The sequence below is a fragment of the Silene latifolia genome, chromosome X, assembly GCF_048544455.1.
Source record: "Silene latifolia isolate original U9 population chromosome X, ASM4854445v1, whole genome shotgun sequence".
Classification (NCBI taxonomy): Eukaryota; Viridiplantae; Streptophyta; class Magnoliopsida; order Caryophyllales; family Caryophyllaceae; genus Silene; species Silene latifolia.
Window position 1 is genome coordinate 172,325,042 of NC_133537.1, and position 18,114 is coordinate 172,343,155.

General features: G+C 32.7%; 1 protein-coding gene across 1 annotated transcript; it reads right to left on the reverse strand.

Moving 5' to 3' along the window:
- Window positions 1–524: 524 nt before the first annotated feature.
- On the reverse strand, window positions 525–1,382 carry LOC141618740 (protein FAR-RED ELONGATED HYPOCOTYL 3-like). Its single transcript, XM_074435816.1, has 3 exons — window positions 1,135–1,382; window positions 990–1,014; window positions 525–770 (listed from the first exon to the last, which is right to left on the reverse strand). The coding sequence occupies exons 1-3, from the start codon at window positions 1,380–1,382 to the stop codon at window positions 525–527; spliced, it is 519 nt and encodes a 172-aa protein (XP_074291917.1).
- Between the last annotated feature and the right edge of the window lie 16,732 nt (window positions 1,383–18,114).

Below are 18,114 nucleotides of genomic sequence, written 5' to 3' on the forward strand. Positions count from 1 at the left end.
CGACTCAAGCAACCCATCCCCATGACACAAGCGTCCTCAAGGACTCCAATGGGAGGAACTATGGGGAAGGGAAGGAGTAGAGACTACATTTAGGTTTAGAGAAGAGAGGCGGAAATGATTTGCTTTTTCTCAAAACACTGTTGATAAATCCTCGATGTAAACACGCTACTCGATCGAGTAACTAACTTACTCGATCGAGTGACCCCTACTCGATCGAGCTCCCAAGCTACTCGATCGAGTAACCTCGACTAGATCGAGTACGACACACACATAGCTTACCCCGTCATGAGACATCGCTCGTACAGTTTCCAAAGGTCAAGACATGTATCTAAGGACGGTCAACGGGTCCCTAAAAGGATGGGTATTACAGTGAGAGCCCAAAGTGAAATAGTAAGCCAGAGTTCGTAATAAAACACTATTACTGTCACAATATATTTGAGTAAGAATTTTTAAAGGGGAAGAAGGAGATGTGTCAGTAATAATGTTCTCAAATCTAACCTGTTAGTTGCGTGAGAGTTCTTGGTTCAATGATCTAAAATGTACTTGCTTGGTATTTGCCGAATTCCTTTGCCCTTGTACACCCACACAATATATCTGCAAAGTAACCCTATTCTTTCGAAGAGTTTGAAAGCACATTCTGCATCCGTGGTTGAAAGGTTGAATGTCACCTTGAAAGTTCTGTTTGATTCTGCATCTTCCACAAAAATTATCCGCAGATTGTCTTCCTTGTCAAAGTCAACGACACCACATGGTATAGCAGCCTTTACTTCCTGTTGGAACATTTTAAACAAAGCATGTGTGTATACAATTGCACCATATTTTTCTAAATGTATGTTTGTGTCTAGGTTAGGTAATGAGTGGTCACTGTCATACTCATCGCACCTTTGTGTGTAGCGATGCTAGTCCATATCAGTTTGGAACCTAGTAATAATGTGACAAGGGCACAACAACATATGAATTATGTAACAATGATACAGTAATGGTGTTACTGTAATGGTGTTACTGTAATGTAATCTGTTTACAAAGATTGTAACCAAAAGAACAGAGATGTTTGTTTACCTCATCCAAAAATTGACCAGTGTACCAAAGTGATTCTCATAACACTTGAAAAAAGAATTTTCACTTTCGGATCACTTTGTTGTTCTTAATATGCAGCTCATGGGAAGGTCACGAAGGTAGGCAGGACTCCAATGGTTTCGGTCAGTGAACATTGTAGATAACCAGTCATTATCTTCCAGTTGAAAATCTGAAATACGTTTCTGCCACTTTTCTTTAAACTCAAATGGTTCCAAATCAGAGTCCCAGACGATAGTGTTGAAACGAGTAAGAAAGTCAGTGTCTTTGTAGAGTGTTGAACCCACTTTGTCTGTGATCTTTTGCATTATATGCCACATGCAATAACGATGCCGAGCTTGCCTGAAAACAGAAGGGAAGGCCTTTTTTATACTAGGGCATTGATCCGTGATAAGGTATTGGGGCTCCTTTTTACCCATAGCAGTCAAGAAATGTTGAAAGGTCTATTTGATGGATTGTTAATCTTCGTGTGACAGTAAACAAGCAGCGAAAAACACCGACTTTCTGTGGTGATTAACACCTGTGGGGTCAAAGCTGACAGCATCCCCGGAGAATGAGTAGTTTCTAATTGATGTGGAATCAGCCCAAATAACCTTCGTGAGACAGTTAGACGGGTCAACATCATACGCAAAGTAAAACTGGGGTTGGGTGGTTTGAGCTTTTCAAGACGATCAAGGAAAAGGTCAACATCTCTTTCCCCTATATAACACTTGATATCTCTTTGAAAGTTTTTAAAGTCCACCAATGTAGCACCTATATTTTGATACCCATGTACAAGCTCCTTAACCTGCCTGAAAGTCTTTGCAGCCCCGATGTTCAACTTGGAATTGTCCAATATAAGTTGTTTGTGAAACATGTCAAGGCATCTCGAAATCTTTTCGAGATCTCGATTACAAACAAAGGTGAGATGATGGTTATGAAACTCAGAAAAGTCGTCAATCATAGCAGGTCCCTCAAGCCCATTAAGAAGGTCAAATCTAGCGTAAGCTCTGCAGCCAATTCTTGTGATTTTAACGCGCCTTTTAACTGTTTCAACGTGGAAGAGTTGTCACCATTATTATGCTCATCGACAGGAATGTAACGCAGTTTCTGTTTATTTCCCCTAAACCCTTTACAATTGTAGACTAAAATTTTTTGGTGGGCTATGCCACCTCGAAGTTTTTTGGCATTGTACTTCCTAGGAGTAAAACCACATGCGCGTGTGTAAACCCCGTAGAATTCAATTCCCGCCTCAAGTGACCTGAAAAATGTACCAATTGTAGGTCTGAACTTGCTTTGAACTACACGAATCCACCTCTCGCTTCCATTAAGTGTATGAGACAAACCAAGCTGATTATTTGGTTGAAAATTGGGGTGTTGTTGTGCGATTGGCATAGAAAGGACTGGATTGACAATACTGGACTCTGTAATATGAAAGGGAAAAGTGGAGTATTATTGATATAAATAGATGAGCGGGACTGAAAAGGGAAGTAATGTTACAGTAACACTATTACTATCACAATATAAGTACACAAGGATTGACAGCAGAACAGAAATATGGCCTCGATTAACAGTGATAGACTCTGCAATTTTAATGTGGTAATATCACTATCATTTAGCTAAAACTTCATCAAAAGAAGGTAATTACACAATTATATAGTAACATGTTTTCATAATTATTTCAAGTTCAGAGCTGACAACAAGTTGTAATGTTATAGTAATAATATTACATTAACAGGTGTCGAATATTTTAAGAACGCTGATTCAATCCTCATAATTACTACAAATTTCATGAAAACAAATAAAGGTTTGAATGTGACAAAGTCAGAACTCTATTTGTTTTGACAAACATTAAGAACATATATAATCTAAATCCTTCTAAATTGATTGAACTAAGGTGAAGTTGATGTCAACAAATTAATGTGAAATAGGAGACAAATTACAATACAGAAAAGCTCGAATGAGAAAGTGAAAAGCATAATAGCAATTAATTTGTATACCTACATCAATTCAATCCAAACATTGCATACGAACAACAAAAAAACCTAGATCTGGTGCGAATGAGCGCAAAATCGTAATCTCGAGCTAAAATAACATAATTGCACAGTATGTAGAACGATTCTTAATGATACTCGAAACTTAATAGTAGGAAATAAAAAGTATCAACATAAATTGCAAAGCTACATCAATTTAACAACAATGAAAACATGAAATCGAAGAACAAAAAACCTAAAAAACAAAGGATTCATGAAATTACCTGTGCGCATGGTGTTCTCTTTAGAATCGGAATCCATACTAGCAACAAAAAGCTAAAAACAAAGAAAAAGGAATTGTATGAACGGACAGAATTCGAAAAAGAATTAAAAATCGAAATTAGGTTGATTGAATTGAACGATAAAATAGAAACACTACAAAAAAAAAGTTCAATAGAGACGGACGGATCGTCGCAAAAATGGCTTATCCATCGCTAAAAGGGATTTGCGACGGATTTTCTGTCTCAAATGGTCCGTCGCAAAATGCGATCTTGCGACAAAAAATGCGTCGCAAAAAACTTGCTACGGAATTTGCAACGGAATTTCCGTCGCAAAAAAATTTTAACGAATTTTATTTTTGTCTTTTTCTTGAACTTCGTCATTTCCCGCGTTTTTCAAACGCGCGAACTAATTCCAGCGTCAATTCTCAAGTCATAATGCAATCAAACAAGCAAGTGAAACAACCTTAATAAACATAAGAAATCTGTGTTTCTTCGTCGATGTGGGACAAATTTTTTTAAGTTTGCGACGGAATTTCCGTCGCAAATTTAACTTTTCCGTCGCAACATTTTTCCCGCGCATGTGAAAAACACCGGCGAAATCCCAAAAAAACTTGCAACGGAATTTGCAACGGAATTTCCGTCGTAAAACTTGCAACGGAATTTCCGTCGCAAAAGACCAAAAATTCCGTCGCAAAAATGGTATTTCCGTCGCAAGTAAAAAAGCTCCGTCGCAAGTTCTTGTTTGCGATGGAATTTGCATCCGTCGCAATATATCCGTCGCTATTGATTGTTTTTCTTGTAGTGAAAGTTGATTGAATTGTTGAATGAATTGATTCGTGAATTGAACACGAAGGCGACGAAAGAAAACAGAGAAATTCGTAGAGAGAGAAAGAGAGTGAATGAAGAGAGAAAAAGTGAAATTGAATTATGAGGGAAGCTGTGAAATCTAAAGTTTATATACATCAATTATAATTTGTGAGGATTAATCTCAGCCGTGCATTTGTATTAAATCTAGTAGTTGCGATTTGCTGGACGGACTCACCTAAGATACCTAGACTCACCGGATGCAATATAAATATATATTCCACTTGATTTTATTCGATTGTTTGTGAGACGGGTTGAATTAAAAGATGACGATTTTGGTTGAGTACATCACACCAATGTGTCTTATATATTCCATCGTAAAAGTGGAAGGATAGTCAGAAATATATGACAAGTTTGGTTTGGTATGAGAGACTTTGCAATAATGCTTTAGTGCGCGAGCCGTTTTACTTAGCTTTGAATTTGTAATATTGAGTAAGTGTTTTGAATTTATTACAAAGGAAATATATGGATTTGATTCGAGATCATGGATATATGTGGATCGCAAGTTTGGATATCTTTGTATTGTGTTTAAATCATCTTTTCTTTTTCCAAGACTCGTGGGTGAGTAGCTTAGAGTTTTACTCTAAGGGTTGAGCACGGTTCATTGTTAGACCTTTTGACAATATCGATATTGAAATTGAGATTGGTTATTAGTATTGAGTTATGGGGCCTATGTGCCGAGTTATGTTTACGGTCCAGAGTGACCATGGTTAATAAGTTATATCTTATGAGTTTGAAATCAACATTGAGATGGAAATATTGTTTAGCGGTTTATCCTCCAGTTCACTCACCCCTTGTCCTGGTCTTAGAGTCGACGATGAAAATACGATATCTGAGTTACTTTGGAGTATTATATTATCAGATGGAGTAATGAGTAAGACGGAGTCGTGAGTTGAGATTTGTTTAATTATGGTGGCAAGAGATGAGTATTATATTAAAGGAATAGTATGGAATTGGTTTGAGGTTCATATTAGTTAATGGGGAGTGTTTTTCTTACACTCTGTGTTTATATTTATTTTTACGTGTATGTGTTTCCACGCCTTGACCAAAATTAAGGTTCTTATATTGAGGTATTATCTGTTACTCAGCTCCCCGGCTGACATTGTTTCTTTTTTTGGGCTACTCGTCATGAGGGTAGGTTTGTTCTGTCTTCTGGGTTTATTTCAGGTTACTTCTGCTGCAGTTTAAAAGGATTTCTTTTCAAGTGAAGATTTTAATTAATGTTTTGTAAAAGTTTTATTTCATTTTCTATTTTTGTATATGTTATTTTAAGCAACCTTTTGTAAGAAAAACTTTGTATATTGATTATAATCCAAAGGTGTCTTGATGGCTATTGACTAACCATTGGACGAAGACAAGAGCAAGGTACTTGAGATTCTTCAACAACACGGTTTTCCTCAAGTTGTATATGATTGTTGCAAGCATGTGATTTGAGGTAGCTTTCAATCCGGTAGGCGCTATGATCTCGATTGGTATGACTCTTCTCCCGTCTTTATGTTTTTCGAAGATGCGATTTTTGCACAAAAATGGCAAAACCGTCTTAATTACTATGGGAAGGCCTATATACCCGAGTTGGTTCAATTCTATACCACGGTGAAGGTTGATGTTGATTTCGGCTCACTCACGGCCGTGATTAACAATAAGCCTTTGTGTCTTAGTGTTGAAAGTGTTGGTAAAATGTTTGAAGTACCAACAACCGGTTTGTCAAAGTTGTTGGAAAATGTGTCCTCAACAATAGTGCGATCACATGATTTAATATCATAATTAAATCTCATATTAAGAATACGTAAGGGATGATTCAATTATATATTCAACTGATCAACATTAATCGGTAACGATTGGCTTGCTAGAGTCTGACGTTACAGTCGTGGGGCGGTGGTGGTCAGTTGATCCCTTAAGGTCACACCTAAAGGATGATGCCCTTATCTGTAAAGTTGATTAATTGTATGTGTTAGAAATAATTAATCTCATTATATAACATATTCATATATGTGACATTTTAATTTAGTCATAAAATTAAACTATATTTTATGCATGCAAACTTAAATAAGAATAGAGAAGAAATCGTCTTTCTTACTATGGAATTTCGGATTAAAGGTCACAAGTAAGATCTCCTTCTTACTTGTTCTTGAGCTTTCCTTATATGGATGAACAAAGATTCAAGCTTAGAATCCCTCCCAAAGATGAATACCCAAGATAACCTCTTAAAAGACTAATATTATTAGAACTAGAATAATATTAATCTTACTAAAATTGACCCAAAATATTTGGTTTTTGTCTCTTGTAATTTCGGCCAAGAGGAAGGAAATATATGAGTATTTTTCTCTCTAAACTTCTCTAAGTTTTGGTTGTGTAAAAGAATGAATAATACACTAGTGAATATCTTAGTGTATGTATCAATATAAATTGTAGAAACCCTTGGCCTTTTCTCTAGGGAAAACCGGGTATGGGGGGTGGCAAGGGCCAATGCATGGCTAAGATACTCTTCACAAAAGCAACTAGGTGTGCATGGCTATCAATTAGGTTTAATGATTATGCTTCTTATATAATATAAAACATAATACAAACCCCAACCCACCCCATATAATTTCGGTACATATATTGTAAAATGGAAAGTCCATTTTACAATTTATTTGTCAATTTGTCACATGTAACATGTTCCAAGACATTATGTGTATAAAATGTATTTTTAACAATTAAAAATCAGCATATTAATAAAATATGTCACTTATAAAATTAACCTAGTAATTCATAATTACTTGTACCGTAATGGGTTTCCGAATCATAAATTACAACATTATGTATTTATAATAATTTATTCATTCCGTTTCAATTGTTTCCATAAACAATAATTTCATCTAAGTAATAAAACAATTTGATTACTTAGACCGTATCTTATTTAATCGAATTACAATAAGATACGTCAATAATACTCACAAAATCGTCCGTCAATTTTAAGCAATTTAATTAACCCGTATCGACATACGATCAATTAAATAATCAATTAAGAGTGTTACCCTTTAGGTATGACCTAAGGGGATCAACTGATCACCACCGTCGCATGACAGTAATGTCAAACTCTAGTCTGCCAATCATTACCGATATGTGTGGACCAGTTGACTGTAAAATATTACATCCCACATATATTCTTAAAATGAGATTTAAACATGTGATCATCATGATCGACAGTTGTGATCGCATTATTGTCGGAGGACACATATTCCAACAGTATGACGATACAAGTTGATCAATTCCTTAAAATTGAACAATTCAGTTTGTGAGAGAGAATATTGATATCTTATTGTAATGGGATTAAATAAGATTTATTTTGGTAATAAGAATGCTTTATTACTAAAATTACTTATTGTTTGAGAAACAGTAGAGATAAGAATGAATGGTTAATTATAATTACAAGATGTTGTGAATTATAATTTTATGACCCATTTTATTTATGTGATCAAGTATCACTAGTCAATTTGTTGTATGTAATTTAGTTAATTTGTAAAATGATATTTATGTGTTGAATATGTATTAAATTAATTAATAACATGTAAAAGTCTACATGTGACATATTGTGTCACAAATGACAAATTGACAAAATAAATGATAGTCCATTTTATAAGGAGAAACCGGTTTTGGGTAGTATCAAATGGCTTTTGTTTGTTTGCATTTGTTCATAGTGTATGGCATATGTACTGAGTACTCTAGCCTAGTCTTACACCTATGGTTTTAGAGAAGAACAAAAGCTAAAAGTAGAAGACCATATATTGGCTCTCCTCCCTCCTAAAACCGTGACACCCTCGTCCACTTTAGAGGATTATTTTTCTCTACTTATTCTCTTTATGCTTGTCCATTCAAATGACATGCAAAGTTTTCCTCTCTCACATATTCATCTTATTCTTCATCAAAACATGAGATTTTTGATTCAAATTGTTCATAAAAGATTACTAATATTATTAGTATAATATATGAGTATTAGTAATCAATTTCAAGGTAAACTACTAAACAAATATCTAGCAAATATTATTTAGTGGAGATAAGGGATAATCTTGGGTGCAATCAAGAGGAGTGGCTTCTATACTTGAAGTCTTTGGAGGATCATCCTATTACTCATCATAGCTCAAGAACAAGTGAAGGTAGGAGACCTTACTTGTGCCCATAAACCGAAATTTACAATGTAAGGGACATTGTTTTCTTATAAATCTCTTATTTTGTTATGAATGCACTAGATCTTAAGAACAAATAATTAAAATGTTAATTAGTTCACTATTAGAGGAGTCTAATAAGAGGTACATAAACTTAACAAGTGGCATCAGAGCATAAGGATGTTGTTGTTGGAGTGTCCCCGACAATAATGCGATCACATTGTTGATCATATTGAGATCACATGTTTAAATCTCATATTAAGAATACATGAGGGAAAGTAATACTTCTTAGTCAACTGGTCCACACATATCGGTAATGATTGGCTGACTAGAGTTTGACATTATTGTCGTGCGACGGTGGTGACCAGTTGATCCCCTAAGGTCATACCTATAGGGTAATGCTCTTAATTGATTATTTAATTAATCGTATGCTGATACGGGTTATTAAATTCCTTAAAATTGACGAGTGATTTTGTGAGTAAAATTACGTCTCTTATTGTAATTTGATTAAATAAGATTCGGTCTAAGTAATCGAATTGTTTTATTACTTAGATTAATTTATTGTTTATGAAACAATTAAAAATAGAATGAATAATTTATTTTAACCACATGTAGATGTGATTTATAATCATATGACCCATTTTGGTTTAAGTAATTGTGAATTACTAGTTATTTTTGTATGTGACATATTTTATTAATATGATGATTTTTAATATGTTAAAAATGCATTATAATGTTACATGTCATGCAACATGTCACATATGTCACAATTGACAAATGACAAAAATAAAATGGACCACCATTTTACATGGTAACCGAAATTAGAAGGGGCATTAAGGGTTTGTGTTGTTTAATTTATTTTATTCAACAAACACAATGATAACCCTAGGGCATAGTCTTACAAGGCTAAACATCTTGATAAGATCAACCTAAAACTAGGGTTACATGCCTAGTCTCTTGTGAAGAGCAAACATGAAAAGCATTGGGCATGCTACCCAAGGCCAAAATTTTCGGCCAACCATGAGAGAAAAGAAAGAGTTTTCTCTTCAAATTTTGATTATTCATTCTAGTCTAATTTAATTATTCTCTCTAGTTTTTGAGAAGCAGCTTAAGAGCAAAAATAAACTGACACATTACTCTCTCTTGAACCGAAATTTCAAGAGCAAAATAACAATTTATTTGTGTCATTTTAAGGAAGGATTTTATTAATACTAGTCTTATGTTAATAAAATCTATTAAGGGTGTGACCTTGGTATAAACTTTTGGGAGAGATTCTAATTTGAATCTTAGTTCATCCATTGTTGTAAAGCTCAAGAACTAACAAGTAGGAGATCTTGTTGGTGCCCAATAAATCCGAAACATCAATGTAAGAAGTGACGATTTCTTCTCTACTTTGTTTTATGTTTCATGCATAAGATCTTGTTTTAATTTTATGACTAAATTAAACTTTCATACTATTAATATGTATACTAATGATATTAATGAATCCTAACAAGTGGTATCATGAGCATTATGTTGTTTGCATGCAAATCAGTTTATTGTTTTTCCGAGTTAATCTTATTAACAAACAAAACTTGTAATTTTGTGTTTATTATGATATATCACGAAATCACTTTGCATGTTAAACGTTTCTGGTCCTAAATGGATTTTAGGTCATATGGGACGATTTACGGATTTTATTGTTCATTTTATATATTATTGGCATTAAAATGTGATTTTTATGAGAAAAATGTCATTTTTGGACGAAAAATTGCTAAACTTCGAATTTTCCAGTGGTTTTTGGATATGTTTTCACATGTAATACATACTGATGGCCTGTAAATTTTCATGTTAAAATAAGTTGTTTTACTCGAAATATGAATTTTATAAGTTAAAATCGAATTTAAAGGGTTTATTAGGATAATATGAGTTATATTTCGAAGCTGGTCATGGAAAATATGTTGTCACATGCATTTTTACTCAGTGTGTGTAAAAATATTAGAGGTATTGGACTCCTTTAGCATGATTTATGAATTTTTGAGTAAAAATTCAATAAATAGTGACTTTATTTAGTATATAATGCTAAAACATATTTCATGACTAAAGCAAAACGTCACATGTTGCATTTTATCATATATTTCAGATATAAAAGTGAAAAGTTGATGAAAATAAATTTTCTCATATTTTAATGGTCATATTCGTTAAAACCGATAAACCACAACGATGTTCTTCTCGAAAAAGTTTCGAAATTTTTAACCGAAGTTTTGAACATTATGAGTGTCATGGTATTTTTCCATAATGTTCATGAGTTTGAATTTCAAATTTTGAAATTATTTGAAATTTTTATAATTTAATTTGGAGTTTATAGTATAAAATTGTATTTTTGGGTCCATTTATGAACAATATTAAGAAATCAAGTTTAATTATTGTCAAAATGTTAGTGGAGACTAAGTTTTGAGTCCTAAGATGGTTAGGGTAATTAACTTGTACATAAATATGAATTTATCTAATTATTGTGATTTTAACAAGTTATAATCACGCAAATCCATAAAAACCGATAAATTATACGATATTAGCTCTTAAAAGGCGATTTAGCATAAAATTAAGCATGTTCATACATATTATAATGCTGCATTTTATTTATGATTGTCAAATTTTTATTTTATATAATTTTTGAATTATGTAATTTTACTTAGTATGGCCTTAGTTTTTAATTGGTATTACCCGAAATGTATGAGAATATCGATTCGGTTGTAATTATTGTGATCTCGTATCACCGATTTGTAATTTAATAGATTTATTTTATTACAAATGTATAATAGGAAATTATGTAATTTTTATTTATTATTTTGTAATTTCTTGGAGTTTCCCATGAAGACGGTGTTACCTCGAGATGCGTACCAAGACCGATGTTCAAGGGACCAAAGGAGTTGGTTTCCGAATTTGTAATAGTTTATTAGATTTACTATTTTAGGAAGGACATACTAGGATTTTATTTTTATGCTTTGCATTTTATTTATATGTTGCATGCATCGCTAAATCCCCATAACTAAACATGCATTTTTAAATCGAGTTTATCGACCGTGTCAATTACAATTATCGTAGTTCACCGCTTTAGTTCACTTAAAATGTGATAGATAATAAATTGACATGACCTCTCGCTAAATAAACAATTGAGACTTAGCCCTTACCAAAAATTAGAAACCATGAAAACCTATTTCGTGAGGGAGTGCGCTCGGCAAAACCGGGGTACAAACCTTGTTACGTAGGGAAAGTGGGTGATAAATGTCTATCCACCGAATTCATGTTGATGAGGGTTGTATCGCCAAAGCGTGCCCAAGTTAATGTGAATTTGGATCATGGACACATTTATTCGAAATTTGGGTTGTACTCAACAAAAGTATTCTCGACCATAGCCGGATGTGTTTTGGGCTAAAGATAAATATTAATGTAATTTTATCGACCAAGAGTTCTAAAAGTAGAATCGATTAAACAGTTAATCCACCGAGTTATATTGATGAGGGTTGTATCGCCAAAGCGTGCCCAAGTTAATATGAATTTGGATCTTGGAATCATTTATAATAGTTGGGTAGAGGTCACTATGTAAATGCTTTACTTGTTAAATTATTTACAAGTATTATTATAACGATAAATGTTTTGTTTTTCATTATTCCGTTATCATATTGTTCTATTTCTTTACCTCAATTTATACGATATCATTTCGATTTTAGTTCAAATCTCCATTAAAACATCGTAACTAAAGACAAATATGAATTTCTTATAAAAACTCGTGTTATCCATTGGAAGGATCTCTTGTGAAGAGTATAGATGAAAGTTATTCATGATCAAAAGGGTTTTTGATTCTTGACTAACATATCTACTAGAAATGGATTATTTCTCATGTGCTTAATTAAGTTAAGTACTTTGAAACGTTAAATCATTTTGGTAACTAGATTTGTTGGAAATCAAAATTGACCAAAATACCGCAACCACTTCAATGAAAGTTTTAAGACTAAACGAAGGAAATGAAGAGTAGTCTTCATGAATTTCAATTTTGCTTCTCTTAGCAAAGACTCATTGAAATGAGTGGGAGCATTCTCTTAAACCGTTAAGAAAAGGATGAGGTTTAAAGAAGTAAAATTAGAATGGAATTGATACAAGGTAATGGTAAAAGTAAAGTCATTGAGAATAACGATACTAAACCTATCAATCCCGACCGATAAAGTTTCCATTGTCTTAATTGTTGGACGCTAGAAAGGAAAATACCCCAAATTATTGAAGAATCAGCAAGTTAGTTGTGGGACATCTAATGGTACCTTCTTCTTTAAATGTTTATTTGATTGACATAAATTTTGCTAGTACTACTTCGTCAATATTAGAAACCGGTGGTGGTTTTCATCATTGTATTTGATACATAGGATGATTAGAATATGACGACTAGCAACAATGATGTCGAGAGATATAGTCATTGTGTACTCAATCTAGTTTTCGGTTTATATTTATACCTTAATTATGACTATTAAGTGAATAAACTCTAAATAAGAATATAATTTTGTTAAGATACAAAAGAGGTTTCACTTTTGTGACCCTATACACCATGATTTGATGTATGGCTAGCCCATTATAAAGGGTGATTATATTCTAAACAAACTGGAATGATATATCATGTAGATGATGCAAGACTCAAATTGGTAACCCAAGATTAAACCTTAAATTCTGGAATGATGAACGCAAAGAGTTATCGAGTACTCTTGGAACCATTAGATTGTTAATCTTATGGTATATGCGTATCTTATATTCAAAGCAAGATGTCTCGTGCTTTTTGGTTGAAAAGGAGATCGAGGTTGTAAGTCATTGATCCAGAATAGGTTGATCATTTTCTTTTACCAACGATTTAAGTTGACACTAATGTGTTCACTTAATAAGGTACATAGAGAAATCTTTTAAGAAGTTCAAAGAGTTCCAGGAATCACGATTTAATCGTGATGGGAAAGTGAAGACTTTGATATAAGCCAAAGGAAATGTGATATAGTATCACAAGTTAATCTCTTTTTGCACGCATTATGGGATAATGTGTGGTTGGATAAAGAAATCAAACCCTATTCGATATGGTTGGACTTCAATCAAGTTACTTTGAGTTACTTGATCCTTTTGGGGATTTAATCATTTGTCTAAATTATTTTTTCACTAAATCTAAAACGATTCATATGAAATATGAAAAAGTAGGGTACCATGCTTGTAAGTTTTCACAAGAAATAAATGCTCATTTTTCCCTTCAATAATCACGAGTACAACAAGTTTGTGGCTCGTGAAGCTGTCTTTCTAGAATACAAGTTTATTTCTAGAAGACAGAGTGGGAGAAAATATTCAAGAGCCACAAAAAGAATTGTGTCAAAAATGTTGGAGTAGTGTCCTCCACAATAAGTGCGTTTACATAATAAATCTCGTAAAAGGAATATCAGGGATTTAATTATTTTATTGTCAGCTGGTCCTCGTTAATCGGTAATGATTGGCTGACTAGAGTTTGACATTACTGTCGTGTGACGGCGGTGATCAGCTGATCCCTTTAGGTCACACCTATAGGATGACGCCCAAATAGAATAAATTAATTATTTGTATGAGATACGAGATAATTAATTCCTTGTATTATTTGACTTTTAGTTAGTCACGTAAATGTATTATTTGATGACGGGTTACGAACTCGGGACAAGGAGATTTATTATTTAATTATGTGATATTAAATAATAAATAAATATATTAGAATTCATTAATTAATTATTAATTAATTAATTTTATACGATATGTGTATTTGTTTTGAGATGGAATTAATTAGCTATTAAATTTTTACAAGAGGTTGTAAAATTAGCTAAGTGGGATAATATTGACACATTGTATGTTGATAAAATGGTCTTATGATTACTTAATGGTTAAGTAGTCATTGGTAGTTAATTTGTATTATTTAAGTGTTAAATAATTAAATTAATATTTAATTATGTAAGAAATTAAATATAAGACTTATAAGCATTTGTGGGGCAAATGTCGAAAACCGAAATGGACTCAAATATGTCCACTTGACCGGTTTTTTGAGAGGACAACAAGTGTCCATTTAGTGGCAATTTCCACTTAGTTTTGTTTCCCATTTTTGCCTATAAATACCCACTTAATCACACCATTTCATATGTTTTTGGAAAAATTTGAAGAAAATTTGGTCCTTTTGTGTTCTTTGGCCGTTTCATCATCATCACCAAGAGACCAACTTTTCTTCTTATTTTGTTCATCATTTTCATCTTAAAGCACATATAAAAACTAACTAATAATATTATCAAATATACAATTACAAGGTTACTACTACTATTAACTAGTTATTAATTTTAGTAGTATTTTGGGTTAATCTTGGGTGCCACCTAAGGAGATTACCTATATTGGTAATTGGTGTTCTTGGAGGATCATCCATAGTTTCATAGCTCAAGAAATATAAAGGTAGGAGACCTTTGTAGTGCCCATATTTTGCCTGATACAATGTAAGGAACTTTTGTCTTAAGATGGTTTAATACCATCTTTTATACTTTTATTTGCATTCATGTAGATTTAGACCACTTTAAATTTATTTTTAATTTTAATATCATAAGATGAGTATTAATTTGGTCTAAATAACTAACAAGTGGTATCAGAGCATTGTTAAATACATGCATGTTGTTTTAAGACGATTTTAGTAATTTATGAGATAATTTAATAAAATTGATATTATGTTGCTAAAATTAGTTTTATCACATAATATGGTCTTGCATGTTAATAATATGGTCGTAAGATGATATGGGACAAAAATTTGATTTTTGTTAAATTTTTCCACTTTTTATAACTTAAAATGGCATAAATTTGAGTAAAAATGCATTAAAATTAATTAAGAGTTAATTAAATTGCGTTGCATGTTAATTTTATGCATATTTATTTAGAAATAACCACTTACATGTTCTATTTATGAGATAAGTAGGTACTTTAGATTAATGTGTTAAATTTAGGTAGTTTATTGATTTTTATTTGATAAAAATGGGTAAATAATGCTTATTTTGTAAATAAATATTGATTTAATTTTAGGGCTCGAAATTTAAGAATTTTTAGCTCCTGGAAATTTTTCCAAAATGTAAAATTTTTTTATTTTAAGTCATTTCAATTTTTATGGTTTGATTTAGAATTAAATCGTAAAAATTGTCGCTTTACCGATTAAATTGTGAAATCGTTTTAAATAAATTTTAAAAACAAAAATTTTCACTTGCATGGCATTTTTGGTGTAAGACCAGAATGTTCATGGCTTTGAAATTTATTTTTCCATAAATTTTTAAATTAAATGGAATTTTTGTATGATAATTGTGAATTATTATATCATTTTTGTCACAATTGTGTTTTAATTCCCATATAAATTCAAGATAATTGTTGAAAATAATTATTTTGATATTAGACCAGATTAGTATGATGAATAAGTCTTAAAAGTGTTTTAAGAATTGATTATGTATTTTTTATTGGTAAAAAATTCCGTCAAAGCAAGCTCAAATGATCGTTGTTGGTAAGTTAGACGATTTGGCATGTCATTTTCCATAATGCATTTTATTATTCATTTAGATGAATGGTTTTTAGAATTATAATTATGTAATTTTTCCTAATATGGCCATAGGTAGAAGTTGGTATTTCCCGAAATATAAGGGAATATCGACTTGTTTTGTAATTAATTGCGATTTCGCATCGCCTAATTTGTAATTAATTAATAGTTTTATTTTAATTTTATTCAAAATTTTATAATAGGGGATTGTTATGTAATTTAATTATAAGTAATTAGATGAAGCATCTAAAGACGGAGTTTTCATGAAGAGGGTGTTTTCGGAAAGGCGTTCCGAAATCCTAAAGAAGGAGGCCAATTTATGAAGACTCAAGGGACCAAGGAGTTGGTTTCCGAAGTGTAATAATTTTAGTTAATTAGATTAACTAGGTGGCCATATTAGGACTTGTTTGTTTTAATTCTTCTATGCATTCATGCCAAATCGTCACTACATGTTTTATTTTTGTTGTTATCGATTTAATTGTCTAACATTCACTAATTTAGTTCACTTAAAAGTGATAGACAATTAAATTGATAAGATCTCTCACATTTGTTTAAAATTGAGACTAAGCCTTACCAAATAATAGCACCTATGAATCCCTTCTTCATTAGATGTAGGTTCGGATCATCGAGGTACACTCTTTTTACGTTGGGTAAGTAGGGTAATAAAAGTTATTACGCGTGAAAATTGGTTGGACTCAACGGGATAAATATGGGTTGAATCGGTCCACCGTGCCCATATTTATTCTGGGGCTAAAAGATAGATTTTAAGAAAATCCGTCAACCAAGAGTTCTAGTAGTAGAATCAGTCAAAGTTGTTGACTCACCAAATTTATATAAATATGGGTTGAATCGGTCCACCGTGCCCGTGTTTATATAAAATTGGATCTTGGAATCATTTATATAATTCAGTGGGAGATCATTATATAAATGGGAACTTGTTAAATAGTTTCACAAGTTAAATCTTTCTAGACGATAAATGTTAATCTTTCCTTTATTTCCATTGTAGCAATCGCGATGACTTCTACTAGTGAAACCGCCACCATAGCTAGAGATTCATGGCTACGTTCTTTTATGGACAAATATGTATTAAAAGCCGACGGTAGTAATTTTAAAGATTGGGAGGAACAACTTCGATTAGCTGCCGCAGGTGATGGCAAATTATGCTACCTTGTCGATCCCTCTCCCCCTTCGCCTAGTACTAGGGCCACTGCCGATGTAAGGGAGGCTTTTTCAAATTATCAAAAGGAATCCGCTGCAATAAATTTTTTTTTGATTTTTTCAATGGATCCTGCTTTACAAAGGCAATGTGTCAAGTTTCGCGATGCACATGAAGTATTCTCGAGGCTTTCTACTATGTTTTCTCAAGCCCCGAGAATAATTCAATATGATACCGCAGTTCGTTTCTTTGAGGCTAACCTCAAAGATGGTCAACCTGTAAGTTCACATGTACTTAAAATGATTGAGTACGTGGAAACTTAGAGGGGTTGGGATGCATGATCCCCGACGAACTTGTGGTGGACCGAGTGCTCCACTCTCTCTCGCACGTCAAGGGATTTACCCAATTTAGGATAAATTACAATATGACAAACATGAGAAAGAGTTTACATGAGCTCCATTCTCTGCTTGTGCAAGCAGAGAAGGACATGGGATTGAGTGGGAGTACGAGGAAAGATGTGCTTACGATTAACGTGAAGGGGAAGAAGCAGTTTAAGAGGAACGCAGGTAAGAAGCCCGTTCAGGTGGAGGGAAAAGGTAAAACAATTGCGAATTGCTCTACCAAGCCAAAACCTATAAAGGGTAATCCTCTTAAAGATACTTGTAATTATTGTAATAACAAGGGACATTGGAGGCGTAATTGTACTAAGTACCTGAATGACATAAAAGCTGGCATTGTGATGCCTGAAGGAAAAATAGATCTATATACTAACATATTCATATATGTTTTGAGTTAATTAATCATAAAATTAAATGGTGATCTTATGCATGCAAACAATAAACAATTTAAAAGAAAAATCTTCATGTTACATTGTGATTTTCGGTTTATAAGGGCACGAGAGATCTCCTTCTCTCTTGTTCTTGTGCTTTCCTCAATGGATGAACAAAGACCCAAGTGTAGGATCTCTCCCAAGGATTAATACCCAAAGCACACTCTTAATAAAATTAATATTATGTATACTAGACAATATTAATTTTGTAAGAAAAATTGACCCAAAAATTATTTGGTT

Bases quoted from the DNA above. Each gene is read 5' to 3' on its own strand.
- LOC141618740 (XM_074435816.1), bottom strand. From the start codon at position 1,382: ATGCAAAAGATCACAGACAAAGTGGGTTCAACACTCTACAAAGACACT. The intron at 1,015-1,134 runs GTGATCCGAAAG...CTTTGTAAACAG, and splicing joins TGCATATTAAGAACAACAAA to ATTACATTACAGTAACACCA. The intron at 771-989 runs GTAACACCATTA...ATGTTCCAACAG, and splicing joins ATTACAGTAACACCATTACA to GAAGTAAAGGCTGCTATACC.